The following is a 13,600-nucleotide window of genomic DNA, read 5'->3' as shown; positions in this document are numbered from 1 at the left end:
GAATAAGTTCCCAAACTAAGAGGGACAGACTTAATTATTATTACAATATACAACTTAATATATTGATCAGTATATCTACCTTTAGCTTATACTAATATATTAGAATATAGTACACATATTACTTCTTTAACTAATATAATACTTATTCACTATTATATAATAACCGGTCAAAACAATACATTTTCAAAAGTTCTCTATTCTTTTTATATGCTAGAATTACGTGAAGTGAATCACGTACGGGTAAGAAAATATTTAAGTTGTTCTTAGGAAATGCTCATTCTCTTCGTACATAAAGTGACGTACCTGTCTGTTTCTCATATTACGGATAGTTTGGCGTTTCAAATCTCAACTTTATAAACTATTCTTAATAATTGCTTTTTATATGTGTTACAAATGTTCCAGATTTATCAGATATTCTGGGGAAATTTTTAATATAGTTCTAAAATTATTATTATGTGTTTTTATTACCTTGCAATTGTTAGCTTCTTATTAATTGTAGAAGTAAATATGTGTTGTAACCTAAAATGTATGGTTCACACTAATGGGTTTCAAGGTTATGGCAATAAAGGTTATGGCAGTAAAGGTTATGACAGTAAAGGTTATGACACGTTGCAATTGTTCGATCGCAAATGTCATACTCGACCTTCTAAGTAATTGCCAAATCATATCATAAGAAGTGAAGTGCAAAGGCATCATAATTTATTATCATAAATAAATAATATTAAGATTATGAGATTGGATCTAAACATATAAAAAGGCATGACATTTTGGTACATCTAAAATATTGTTTATCTAAAATATTAATATATATTTATTTAGTTACATTTATAAGACACTACGGAGAAATAAATATAAATATTATATTAAAAACATCTTGTATCAATCACCAAAATGAATCAATCAGATATTACTTTTACATCTGAACAATATGGTATTCATCTTCTATTTTATACCAAGTCCTCTTATACTCTCTAAATTGCACTTAGCGATCTCGATATGTTCAGGAATAGATTCCCTTACGACAATGAAATTAACAAAAATATTATTGACTATACAAGAATTAATTCCAAATTTATTCTTATTTTCACTTTACTAATATACAAACTTGAGCTGATTTTTATCGAATACAATTTGAACCGTATACATGTTTGACTCTCTTTTAAAATATTATCAAGAGTCCATTTTATTTCTCCACTAGAATGGAGATATGATAGTACAAAAATTCCATATTACATCTTGAAATGTAGCAATTATATTTAAAAAAAGATTCCTTAGCAAGATCTTATTAAATTCTTTGTTCTTTGTTGTGAAGTACTTATAATCTTGCTTTAGAGGTTTATATGAAATAATATTAACGATGTCATAAAAAATCAATTCTCTAATTGTCCTTATTTGTTTATCTTATTTATATGTTAAATTTTATAGAAGTATATTAAATGTGTAATTGAAATCTAAATTTCGGCTAATTCGAATGACTCATCAATATCTGATGGGATGCTAACATAGTCTTTTTTCTTCTTTGCTGCTTTATGTTTATTGTTCGTACTTGGTAATGGATCGTTTTCAATATCAAAATCAAAATCATCATTACTATCCCAATTACTAGGGTCATTAGGAGAACTGGAAGATGAAAAAGAATTTGAGGTAAGTGGTGCTCTTCTGAACTGGAAATTACGTTGACGTAGAGCTTGAGAACCTGTTATACCAAATACAGAAATGAATAATAATAGTAACAGAGCTATCTTAGCTTTAGGATGTGTTTTGGTTTCACTTTCAGATTTATCATCCTTCTCGTTATCGTCACTGTCATCATCATCGTCATCGTCATCGTCACTGTCATCATCATCGTCATCGTCATCGTCATCGTCATCGTCATCGTCATCGTCATCGTCACTATCATCGTCACTGTCATCGTCATCATCGTCATCATCATCGTTCTTTTCATCCTTCCCCTTATCGGTGTCTTTTCCTTCGTCAGTATCACTTTTTTCTCCATCGCCCTCAGTGACCCCATCTTTTTCGTCTTCCTTTTCACCATCTAACTCTTCTTCTTCGATATCACTAAATGTTGGTTCATTAGTACTAATCAAAACATCGGGAGAATCGGTTTCTTTTTCAACCAGCATGACATTGTCTAGATAGATATCTAAAATACCTCTGGCTACAATACTTTTGTCGTATGCAACCATGTGAGAAGCATTGTATACACTGATAAATGTCAAATTTCTATCAAAGGTAACGGTCCCTGCTGGTTCCTCAGTATCTTTGGTTAAATCTCTAAATAACCATTCATATTTTTGAACTTTGTCAGAGAATCCGGTAGCACCATTCCAGGTTAATTTGGAAATCATATCAGTAATACCCTTATTGTTACAAACTAAATCATTTTCACCATTGAATAAAATAATTTCAATTCCAGATTCCAAAAGTTCGGGTAATAATCTTACAGATGGCTTTGATACAGGATTAGTTAAATGATTCAAAACATCGTAATTACATTCCTTCCATCTTGGGACTTCTTCAGCATTTAAATTTAGAGCTTCAATTACACCCGGAGTTGAAAAAAACTTTGCAACATGAGAAACATCAATTGGCCAATTTGCACCACATGCTGGGAAAGAATCTCTTAAATTAAAATCATAGATATTAATACAAACTTCATTTGATTTAACATTAGGGGAGTTATCCTTTGTAACCGATACTAACATGTTGATAATGGATTCACATTCTTCGTGACTAAATGAATTATCGTCTTCACTGATTGAGTTAATTTTATTTTGGCATTTTTCATGAGCTTTCAATAAAGTTTCAAAGTCTGGAGTATCTTTGCCAACCAAATTTTTTTCAATAGCAAAAGGCAAATAAGAAAGAGACTGAGTGATAGGATCGATCCAGCCGTTACCAATTAGTAACATTCTCAAATTGATTTTTTTCTTATTATCTGAAATTTTTTGGTTATATTCTTTGATTGCCTTTGCAAAAAATGGAATATATTGACCGGCATAACTTTCACCAGCAATAATTATATCCTTATCTAAATCATTTGGGAAAATTGTGAAATAATTTTCCAAAAATAAGATGAAATTATCAGAAACCTCCTTCAAGTCATCCAATAGATTTGGAATGGCTGCAGAAGTAGAAAGTCCGGTGCCAATTGGTTGATCGATATAGACTAAATCACCTCTGCTATGCCAAGATCCTTCGTTTGGGTATAGTTTACCGTTCTTATCAACTCTAAATGGACCAGTTTCAACCAGAGCACCATCCATTGAAGAACAACCAGGACCACCATTTAACCAAAAAATTAAATTTGGGGATTCAACGGACTGATGTTGAAACTTCCAAAAAAAATAATTTGTATTTGAATTTGAATCAGATTCATCTGTATTTTCGTTCTCATCGGTAGTCTTTTGTAGGTTCAATGGTATATGACCTGCATACATTTTAGGAATTAATGCTTTATCCTTAATAGAGGATATACCAGGCAACAGATCAGGTCTTACTACATAATCATCTTGTTTGAGTAAACCTGTGGTACATTGAGCAACAAATAACAATGTAATCAACGATAATAGTTTATAAGAAACCATCATGTTACAGTTGATTATAAATATATTACTGTGAAGATGATAGCTAATGACTAAATGAAATGATAATATTAAATGAATGTATAGATCACTGAATCACAGTATTATATCACTTTAAGTGGCAGTAGTGACAATAATGAAGTTAAATTAGCCTACTATATAGTAATACTTATCCTTTACTATAATATTGGTTTGGATAGAACTTTAATATAAAAGCTGAGATTATGAGTGAGAGATACTTGAATAATTTGATTAATTTGATTACTTCGATATGTTTCAATATCCATCCACGTATATTATGCTATTGAGTGGATAATTTTTTTTTTTTGGTTGTAAAATAGCAAAGCCAAGAAATAAATTCCAGATGTGTCCTACTTTTGTCTATATGTTATTTTTTAAAATTTAACTTAGTAAAGCATTTGAGCAGAGATTGCTTTATAGAAAAAAAATTTCAGTTAGCATTTACTTCTTGGGTTTCTTGGTTAAAATATTGATCAGTTTATGAAGAAAGGGAGAGGAGAAGATGGATAAAAAGTAAAAAAGAAACTGCGCAAGCCCGGAATCGAACCGGGGGCCCAACGATGGCAACGTTGGATTTTACCACTAAACCACTTGCGCTTCTTTTTTTGCGACTGTTAAAAAAAGTCTAGACTCCTTAAAAGATAAGGTGGGAGATGTTGAGAAACTACATGAGCCGTATATTGATGACAAACAACCAAATGTAATCTAGAATTATACTCCATCATGATAACACATAATCACAGTCACATCATCTAACTTACGAAAAAAGTCCAGTTCTTCAGAGCTGTTTAAACAAGATCAACTTGAAATGTCAAAGGATGTTAACTAATTGCAATTCAATTCTAATTTACAAAACTTCAGTAAAATACTTTTATAAATACATATAGAAATGGATGGGTGGTAGTCTTAAGTCACTCTAATTTTTAATATTCTTCGTTGTTCTTCCCGGAGGAAGGAGGTGATAATTTAATGCAAGTATTCATAGAGTTGTTGTTCAAGCTGCTGCTAGAAACACCAAGATAAAAGATAACTTCATGAAGCTCCCTTCAGCATTTCTTCTTATGCGGACTGTCATAATGAAAAGTAGTGACCTTTCGGTATATATACATATATATATATGTAGTACCCTAATAATGTCCCCTTGATGTATTCCATTATTGATTCTGTGTAAAGACTCAAAAGTGATATAAAATAAAATATTTTGTATTTAAGAATGCTATTATTCAAGTAATAATGTATAAAGAGGTAATAAAGAGTTTCTAGTGCTCTTGATGTATATTTCTGATTTCTAAACAAGAACATTCTAGAAACATTCGTGTATTATAGACACAGCAGTTATTGGTATTAAGATGTCAGATAGTAGTAGATATTGGTCGGGAGAATTTGTCGAATATAAGAAACAAACAGACGCTAAGATACTAAAATTGACAGAGATATGTAATGCTTTGATTGAACAGATTACCAAATTAACAAAGAAGGAAAAAGTTGAGTCGCATGTTTTAGAATCGGCGTCATTGGAATTGGCCAAGCTCCAACAAGAACAACTTAAACTAAAAGAAGAAGAAGAGTCTCTAGAAAAAAAAATAGAAGAAGAAGAGAAGTTGGTTAAAAGTATCTTGGATTGATTCCAAAAAGAGCTACTTTTCAAGAGATTGCAAGTTGCATTGCATGTTTTTTTTTTCTTTATTCCCACGTCCCACCAAATTTATCATGTCGAAGTGTAACTTTTATATTTGAATACATAATTCTATATTAGTTGTAATTAATTAGAGATAATAAGAACATATTCATATTAATTTCTATAACGATATATTATTTATAATTCCAGTATTTCTCATAACACAAGCATCTCCCTCCTCCTTTCCTTACAGCCCAAGTAAAACAAATACATAAATATCTAATCCAAGAGTATGAATGATAAGTTCGAGCTGAATCTAAAAGGCAACAACAACAAACAGCCAATTATTGCAAAAAACCTTATATGGCATAAACACATTGCCTTTTTGGCATTACTAATTTAATCTAATCTAATCACTGTACTCTCTGCTATGTCTCTCTCTCTCTTTCCTTAGAGACCAATTTAAACTTGTTACCCTGCCCCTGATTAAATATAATTTTTCGAATTCGAAATTACATTCCCGTTTTAGGTAACTGGTACGATCCAAAGAAACTGCCAGAGAAATCAGGAAGTTACGACCGAGATAACCTATTTCGAAATTTTGAATTTTTTGAAAAAATTCATCATTGCACCCTTTGAAATAAACCTTTTTAGTTAATCTAATGAAGAGAAGAAAAAAAGTTTCAAAAAGACGCTCATACTACTCATATATATAACGATGAGGATAAATTGTATTTTAGTTTATTTAAGTTTTGATAACCTTTAAGGTTTAAGTTAAATGTTTAATTTTCATTTTATTTACTAATTGGAGAGATATAAAGAGTTAGTTGGCTAGAGGGAGTGAGTTGTGTCTGTGTCTGTACTGCTGTTTTTTTGAGGGGAGAAGAATAAAAGTAGTAAAAACTACAATAATGTTGAATAGTAATTCAACTGGATGCCCTTATGGCTACAATCCTTATTTTGATAATAAAACAAATGCTTTGACTCCATGTTTTATTTCATTGACCAGTATTTCGATTGCTTGTTTTTTCGCATTTATTGGTCTTATTCAGATCATTTTGTTATTAAGGGAAACTAGAATACCACCTAATTTTAAGTACATTTCAAAATGGAGTTCCATGTCACTTGCTCACTATATTCATATATCCACTGTGATTTTCCAATCGCTTATTTGGTTGGGTTTATTGTTTCTATGGAATCGTTCAATGGAAAATACTTCAAAAATTATTGGTTATTCATACCTGATCAATTTTCTATTTACAGTTCTAATTTCAGTACCAACCCAATTCTTAGAATTCTTTAGAAGTACTGCATCTATTGGTGGTCAAATTTTCTACTCGATGTTCTTATTCTTTAATTTAAGCACTCAAATTATACAAAGATTATTTCATCCAGATAACAATAAAGTGGTATTAATTGATAATGATTACGCTCATTTTCTGGAATGGGTTTTATTATTCAATACTGCTTTGATCTTTACTTATGATATATCCTTTTACAATCCTTCAGCTGAACTTATTCAATATTATAAAGAAAATCAAATTTATATCAGATCTAATGTTCTGGCGGATATATCTTTCACTTGGATGAATAAGTTGATCACTGAAACCTACCGTAACAAAAAAGTAAAAGACCCTCATAATTTACCTTTACCTCCAATTGATTTAAATATCCGTGAAGTCAGTTCAAGGTTAAACGCTAATTGGGAAACTCAAAGATGGAATGGTAAAAATTCATTATTAATGGCATTATTGAAAACTTTTGGTTCTTCTATGTTCATTGCTATAGTATTCGAAACTACAAAAGATCTGTTAGCAGTAATAGAACCTCAATTCTTGAGATTATTTATCGATAGTTTCAATATAGATGGTGAACAAAAATATCCGCTTCTAAATAGTTTCTTCATCGTAATTTGTTTATTTCTGACAAATTTCCTATCAACTTTCTTAAACAATCAATTCTATATTAAAATTTTCGAAGTTGGTCTAGGTATTAGAGGTTCGGTTGCTGCTTTGATCTATCAAAAATCTTTGAGGTTATCACTAGCGTCTCGTGAATCGTATTCAACTGGTGATATTATTAATTTCGTATCTGTCGATGTATTGCGTTTACAAAGGTTTTTTGAAAACTCTCAAGTAATCATCGGTGCTCCTATTCAAATTGTCATCGTATTGACCTCCTTATATTGGTTACTAGGTGAAGCAGTCATCGGTGGTATAGTCACAATGGCTATTATGATCCCTATTAACGCTTATTTGTCAAAAAAGGTCAAGTCACTCAACAAAGAACAAATGAAATACAAAGATATTAGAATTAGAACTTTGACAGAAATTCTGAATTCTATAAAGTCTATCAAACTTTATTCGTGGGAAAAGCCAATGTTAAAAAGATTGGATCATGTTCGTAACGATTTAGAACTTGAAAGTTTCAAGAAAATAGGTATTGTCAGTAATTGTATCTTCTTTGCCTGGAATTGTGTTCCTATCATGGTTACTTGCTCATCCTTTATCATTTTTGCTTTAACTAGTGGTATGGCATTAACTCCAGACATTGTATTTCCAGCTTTAGCATTGTTTAACATCTTAAATGATGCAATTTACTCAGTCCCATCAACTATTACAAACATAATCGAAGTTAGTGTTTCCTTAGGAAGATTGAAGAATTTCTTAGCCACTGAAGAATTAGATAGATCATTCATTGAACAATCAGATCCAAAAAATGATGGTCATTCTTGTGCTGTGGAAATTGATAATGCTACATTTTTATGGAAGGGAAAGAAAAACTTAGTATCATCTGAAAATGGAGATGAAGAATCTACTATTGATAATACACAGGTTGCCTTCAAGAATGTCAATCATTTTGAGGTTAAAGAAGGGAGTTTGACCTGCATTGTTGGAAGAGTTGGTTCTGGTAAAACAACTTTATTAAGAGCTGTTTTAGGACAATTACCATGTATAAGTGGTGCACAGGAATCAATTCCACCAAAACTTATTATTAGAGGTAATAGTATTGCCTATTGTCCTCAACAAGCATGGATTATGAACAGTTCTGTTAAGGAAAACATTTTGTTTGGGCATAAATATGACGAACATTATTACAATCTGACAATCGAAGCTTGTCAGTTAACTGAAGATTTGAAAATGTTACCGGATGGAGATGAAACGATTGTAGGTGAAAAAGGTATTTCATTATCAGGTGGGCAAAAGGCTAGATTATCATTAGCCAGAGCCGTCTATTCCAGATCAGATATCTATTTATTAGATGATATATTGTCTGCAGTTGATGCTGAAGTTAGTAAAAATATCATTGAAAAAGTCTTAGATGAACAAACTGGTCTTTTGAAAAGCAAGACAATTATATTAACAACTAATGCAATTTCTGTTTTAAAGCACTCTCAAAAGATCTATGCATTAGAAAATTGTGAAATTATAGAAGAAGGTGCATATGATGACGTCATGAACTCAAGCGAAGATTCCAAATTGAAAGCTTTAATCAACGAATTCGATAACGACAGAGATAATAACAGCAAAGAAGAAGTAAGTGAGGAACGTAAAACTTCAGAAGAAACTTCTGATGTGGTACCAATTGATGACAATTTAATTGAAAATGACGACGACAATCTAGCAGAGTCTACAGTTGCATATACTGGTAAGGAACAAAGAAAAGCATTAGAAATTAGTTCCAGAAAAGCTTCAATGGCAACGTTGAAACCACGTCCTATTTTTGATATAAATAAGAGTGACAATAAAACTGCCCAAAAGGAGGAGACGACTGCTGAAGGTCGTGTCAAGACTGCAGTATATATTGCATATATTAAGGCGTGTGGTGTTTCAGGTGTAGCATTATTTTTCATTTTCATGTTATTGAGTAGAATTTTTGATCTGGCAGAGAACTTCTGGCTAAAACACTGGTCTGAATCCAACCAAAAATCTGGTTCTAATGAGAATTTATGGATGTTTGTCGGAGTGTATGCCTTGATTGGTATAATTTCAGCAGCTTTCAACAATTTAAGAAGTATAGTTATGTTAATTTTCTGTTCAATTAGAGGGTCTAAAAAGCTTCACGATAATATGGCATTATCTGTCGTCTATAGTCCTATGAGTTTCTTTGAGACCACACCTATTGGTCGTATTATTAATAGATTTTCTGGTGATTTAGATTCAGTTGATAGTGGACTTCAGTTTATCTTTTCTCATTTTTTTAGATCACTGTTAGGTTATATTGTTACTGTTATTTTAGTGGGTTATAATATGCCTTGGTTTTTTGTTTTCAACATATTCTTAATTGTTATTTACTTTTATTACCAAGCCTACTATATTGTAACAAGTAGAGAACTAAAGAGATTGACAAGTATTACCTATTCACCAATTATGTCCTTAATAAGTGAAACATTGGCCGGTTACCTTGTTATAAATGCTTATAATCACGCCAAAAGATTTAGTTACTTCAATTTTGAAAGCGTTCAATTTAATATAGATTGTCTCTTCAACTTTAGATCTACAAATAGATGGTTATCTGTTCGTTTACAAGCTATCGGTGCTCTGATTGTTTTGGCAACAGGTTTACTTTCATTGTCTACAATCGGTACTAGCAAACAACTAACTGCAGGTATGGTTGGTTTGTTAATGAGTTATTCGTTACAAGTCACCAATTCCTTAATGTGGATTGTTAGGATGTCAGTGCAAATTGAAACCAATATTGTTTCAGTGGAAAGGATATTAGAATACTGTGAATTACCACCAGAACCACCTCATGAAATTGAAGAAACAAAACCTGAAAAGTCTTGGCCTGCACATGGTTCAATTAAGTTTATCGATTATTCCACCAAATATAGAAAAAATCTAGATCCTGTATTGAATAAAATTAACTTGGAAATCGAACCTAGGGAAAAGATAGGTATTGTAGGAAGAACTGGTGCTGGTAAATCGACATTAACTTTGGCCTTATTTAGAATTTTAGAAGCCACCGACGGTAAAATTGTTATTGATGGAGTCGATATTTCAACTTTAGGTTTGTCTGATCTAAGAAGCAATCTAGCAATTATCCCACAAGATGCACAAGCATTTGAAGGAACTATTAGAACTAATCTGGATCCGTTTGATCAACATTCAGACGAAGAGCTTTGGAAGGCAATTGAAGCATCTCACTTAAAGCCACATTTGGAAAGAATTATTTCTAATAGGGATGATAATTCTGAATCTGAAGAAACCAATGTTTCAGCCAAAGATAATAACCTACTTGAAATTAAAATTAATGAAAATGGTTCTAATTTATCTGTTGGTCAAAGACAGTTGTTATGTTTGTCAAGAGCATTATTAAATCATTCTAAGATTTTGGTATTAGATGAAGCAACCGCCTCTGTTGATATGGAAACAGATAAGATTATTCAAGAAACCATTAGAAATGAGTTTTCTGATAGAACCATTTTAACTATTGCTCATAGGATCGACACAGTTCTGGGATATGACAAGATTTTAGTTCTTGACAAGGGTGAAGTCAGGGAATTCGATTCTCCTGACACCCTGTTAGAAAATAAGAATAGTATTTTTTACAACTTATGTGAAAAAGGTGGTTACTTAAATAAAGCACTACCAACAAATAATACCAAAAATGATTAATTCCAATAATTAGGAATTGCAAGTTAATAGTGATCATACGTATATATATGTATAATAATTATATAATTTTATAAAGACAGTCATTAGTTAATTGGAATACCAATTTATCAAAAATTTACAAGATAACAATGGTAATAATAATAATACATATAAAAATAAAGCACAACTATTTAACACTTTCATTTCAGTTAAGTAGATACTAACTATTTCATAAAAATTACATTCATATATTCAAGTTATTTTATCATGGTTTTTGACCTGCAAAGACTTTTTCAAAGGATTGTTGGAAGTCTGCAATTATATCATCAATGTATTCAGTACCAACTGAGACACGAATTAAGTCTTTAGTGACACCAGAGGCTAATTTTTCTTCTTCATTCAACTGTTGATGGGTTGTGAAGTATGGAGCAATAACTAAAGTCTTAGAATCACCAACATTAGCCAAATTTAAAGCTAATTTCAAATTATCGACAACTTGAGCACCAGAAGCCTTGAATGGATCCTTTTCATCGCTGGCATTTGGTAGATCCTTGACACCGAATGATAAAACACCACCGAAACCATTAGACAAATATTTCTTTGCATTTTCATGATGAGAATGAGAAGGTAAACCAGGGTAAGAGACCCAGGAAACATAAGGAGACTTTTCCAACCATTTAGCTAACTTTAAAGTATTCTCACCATGTCTTTCACCTCTTAGAGATAATGTTTCAACACCTTGTAGCAATAAGAAAGCAGAGAATGCATCCAAACATGGTCCTAAATCTCTTAGCAATTCAGTTCTAACATGGCCAATGAAAGCAGCTGGACCAAAGGCATCATTAAATACTAAACCATGATAACCTTCAGAAGGTTTTGAGAATTGTGGGAATCTTTCAGGATAATCCTTCCATGGGAATTTACCAGAATCAATAATTGCACCAGCAACAGTGGTACCATGGCCACCAATCCATTTTGTAGCAGAGTGTGTTACAATGTCACAACCGTACTTAATTGGTTGACAGAAATAACCACCGGCACCGAAAGTGTTGTCGACTACGACAGGGATACCATGCTTATGAGCAACTTCAGTAATTTTTTCAAAATCTGGAACATTATATTTTGGATTACCTATGGTTTCCAAATAAACAGCTTTTGTCTTTTCATCAAACAATTTCTCAAAATCTTTTGGATCGTCACCTTCAACAAATTTTACATTAATACCTAATCTTTTAAATGCGACTTTAAACTGGTTATAAGTACCACCATATAAGTAACTTGTTGAAACGATATTATCACCAGCATGAGCTAAACCAGTAATGGCCAAAGTTTGAGCAGCTTGACCAGAAGATACAGCTAAAGCAGCGATACCACCTTCTAAAGCAGCGATTCTTTTTTCAAAGACATCAACAGTTGGATTCATAATACGGGAATAAATGTAACCAGGAGTCTCTAAACCAAACAATTGAGCACCGTGCTTGGAATCATTGAATACATATGATGTTGTAGCATAAATTGGAACAGCATTTGGATTATTAGCATTGGTGCTTGCGTCTTCTTGACCTGCATGTAATTGGATAGTATCGAAATGAGAAGGCATTTTAGTTTAAAGAATAATGAAATGAGTAATTTAGTTTTTTGTTTAAGCAAAAGAAGTAGTCTATAAATGGTGAAGTTCAGTGATTGAGCCTCTTTTATATTCTTGTATTTTTCAATCAATCAATGTTGATTTCCTTGCTTGAATTAATATTATTGTAGTTTAGAATTAGAAAGCAAAGAAAAATGAAATTCATTAAGGAAGTACATTTTTTTTCAAAGATCTGATCATGAGATGGAAGGTGAGTTTATATACAGGGGCAAGAAATGATAATTGGCTATTTTTCCTGCTAGATTCTTTTTTTTTATTTTCACTGAAAATTTCTAATTCCCAGTTTTTCCAAGAAAACTATATGGTGATAGCAACAAGTAAGAGTCTTATCGATCAATCTACAAACCTCTGCTAGAGAGCCCAAGAGCTGTGGTTATTGTCGCAAGTGTTAAAAGCTGTAATTAGAATCATAATCATCATCGTAATTATCTTATGAGTCAAAGAAACATGAAAACACAACAAGAATAATTGTAACAATCAATGCTTCTTGCATATGAGCACACAGTTTAAGGTTGGATTATGATAAATTTAGTTAGTGGAATCCCATAAAATGTGACATGATCTATTGTTTGTGTTCTAACTGACTTAGAAGGTTGCAAGATTTAGAGAGGCTAGTGGATATTGTTGAATTGAATGGAATGGAATAGAATTGAATAGTAATGAATGAATGAACTGACAGAAATTGAGGTTGCCGAATGTGATTGTGATTGTGATTGTGATTGTGATTAGACTGGCTAGATAAGATTAGATTGAAACTAAAACTAAAACTAAAACAATTAATCAAAAAGGTCAAAAAGGTCAAAACTATTCCGATTTCTTTGGACCTCTAAAATTTGGTGAAGTTTGATTTGTCTTCCGAAAACAAACACAAATTAGGGGAGTCATTGTTATAGATGGGGAGCGGACAACGTGATATGACACCGTTAGTTTTTGTTTTTTAAATTCTGTGTTTCTTGAGAGGAAAAGAAAGGGAAGAAAACTGTGGAGTCACGTTATTCCGTTGGTGTTTGTACGACTGTTGTTTTGGAGAAAACTCTCGGAAATAGGAGTTTTCAGGAAGTGTTGTTTTTTTCCGCTTCTTGAATTTAAATCGCGTGATCTTGTGCTATCTTTAGTGTAATTCTTGGTC

At 31.9% G+C, this 13,600-nt stretch overlaps 3 protein-coding genes and 1 non-coding gene across 4 annotated transcripts; 1 reads left to right on the top strand and 3 right to left on the bottom strand.

Moving 5' to 3' along the window:
- Positions 1-1,451: 1,451 nt before the first annotated feature.
- On the bottom strand, positions 1,452-3,593 carry KEX1 (serine-type carboxypeptidase; the record flags this gene model as incomplete). The annotated part of the gene is made up of 1 exon (XM_001644796.1): positions 1,452-3,593. The coding sequence occupies one exon, from the start codon at positions 3,591-3,593 to the stop codon at positions 1,452-1,454; it is 2,142 nt and encodes a 713-aa protein (XP_001644846.1).
- A 541-nt stretch (positions 3,594-4,134) lies between these two features.
- Kpol_1041trna3 lies at positions 4,135-4,205 on the bottom strand. Its single transcript has one exon. It is a non-coding gene; the product is annotated as a tRNA-Gly (tRNA).
- Positions 4,206-6,053: 1,848 nt separating this feature from the next.
- BPT1 (ATP-binding cassette bilirubin transporter BPT1) lies at positions 6,054-10,844 on the top strand (the record flags this gene model as incomplete). Its single annotated transcript, XM_001644795.1, has 1 exon — positions 6,054-10,844. A coding segment is annotated over one exon (4,791 nt), but the record flags the coding sequence as incomplete, so codon positions are not given.
- Positions 10,845-11,088: 244 nt separating this feature from the next.
- On the bottom strand, positions 11,089-12,423 carry MET17 (bifunctional cysteine synthase/O-acetylhomoserine aminocarboxypropyltransferase MET17; the record flags this gene model as incomplete). The annotated part of the gene is made up of 1 exon (XM_001644794.1): positions 11,089-12,423. The coding sequence occupies one exon, from the start codon at positions 12,421-12,423 to the stop codon at positions 11,089-11,091; it is 1,335 nt and encodes a 444-aa protein (XP_001644844.1).
- Between the last annotated feature and the right edge of the window lie 1,177 nt (positions 12,424-13,600).

This window comes from Vanderwaltozyma polyspora, genomic scaffold (assembly GCF_000150035.1).
Source record: "Vanderwaltozyma polyspora DSM 70294 KpolScaffold1041 genomic scaffold, whole genome shotgun sequence".
In the NCBI taxonomy this organism is placed as follows: domain Eukaryota; kingdom Fungi; phylum Ascomycota; class Saccharomycetes; order Saccharomycetales; family Saccharomycetaceae; genus Vanderwaltozyma; species Vanderwaltozyma polyspora.
This window is presented reverse-complemented; position numbering and strand designations above follow the sequence as displayed.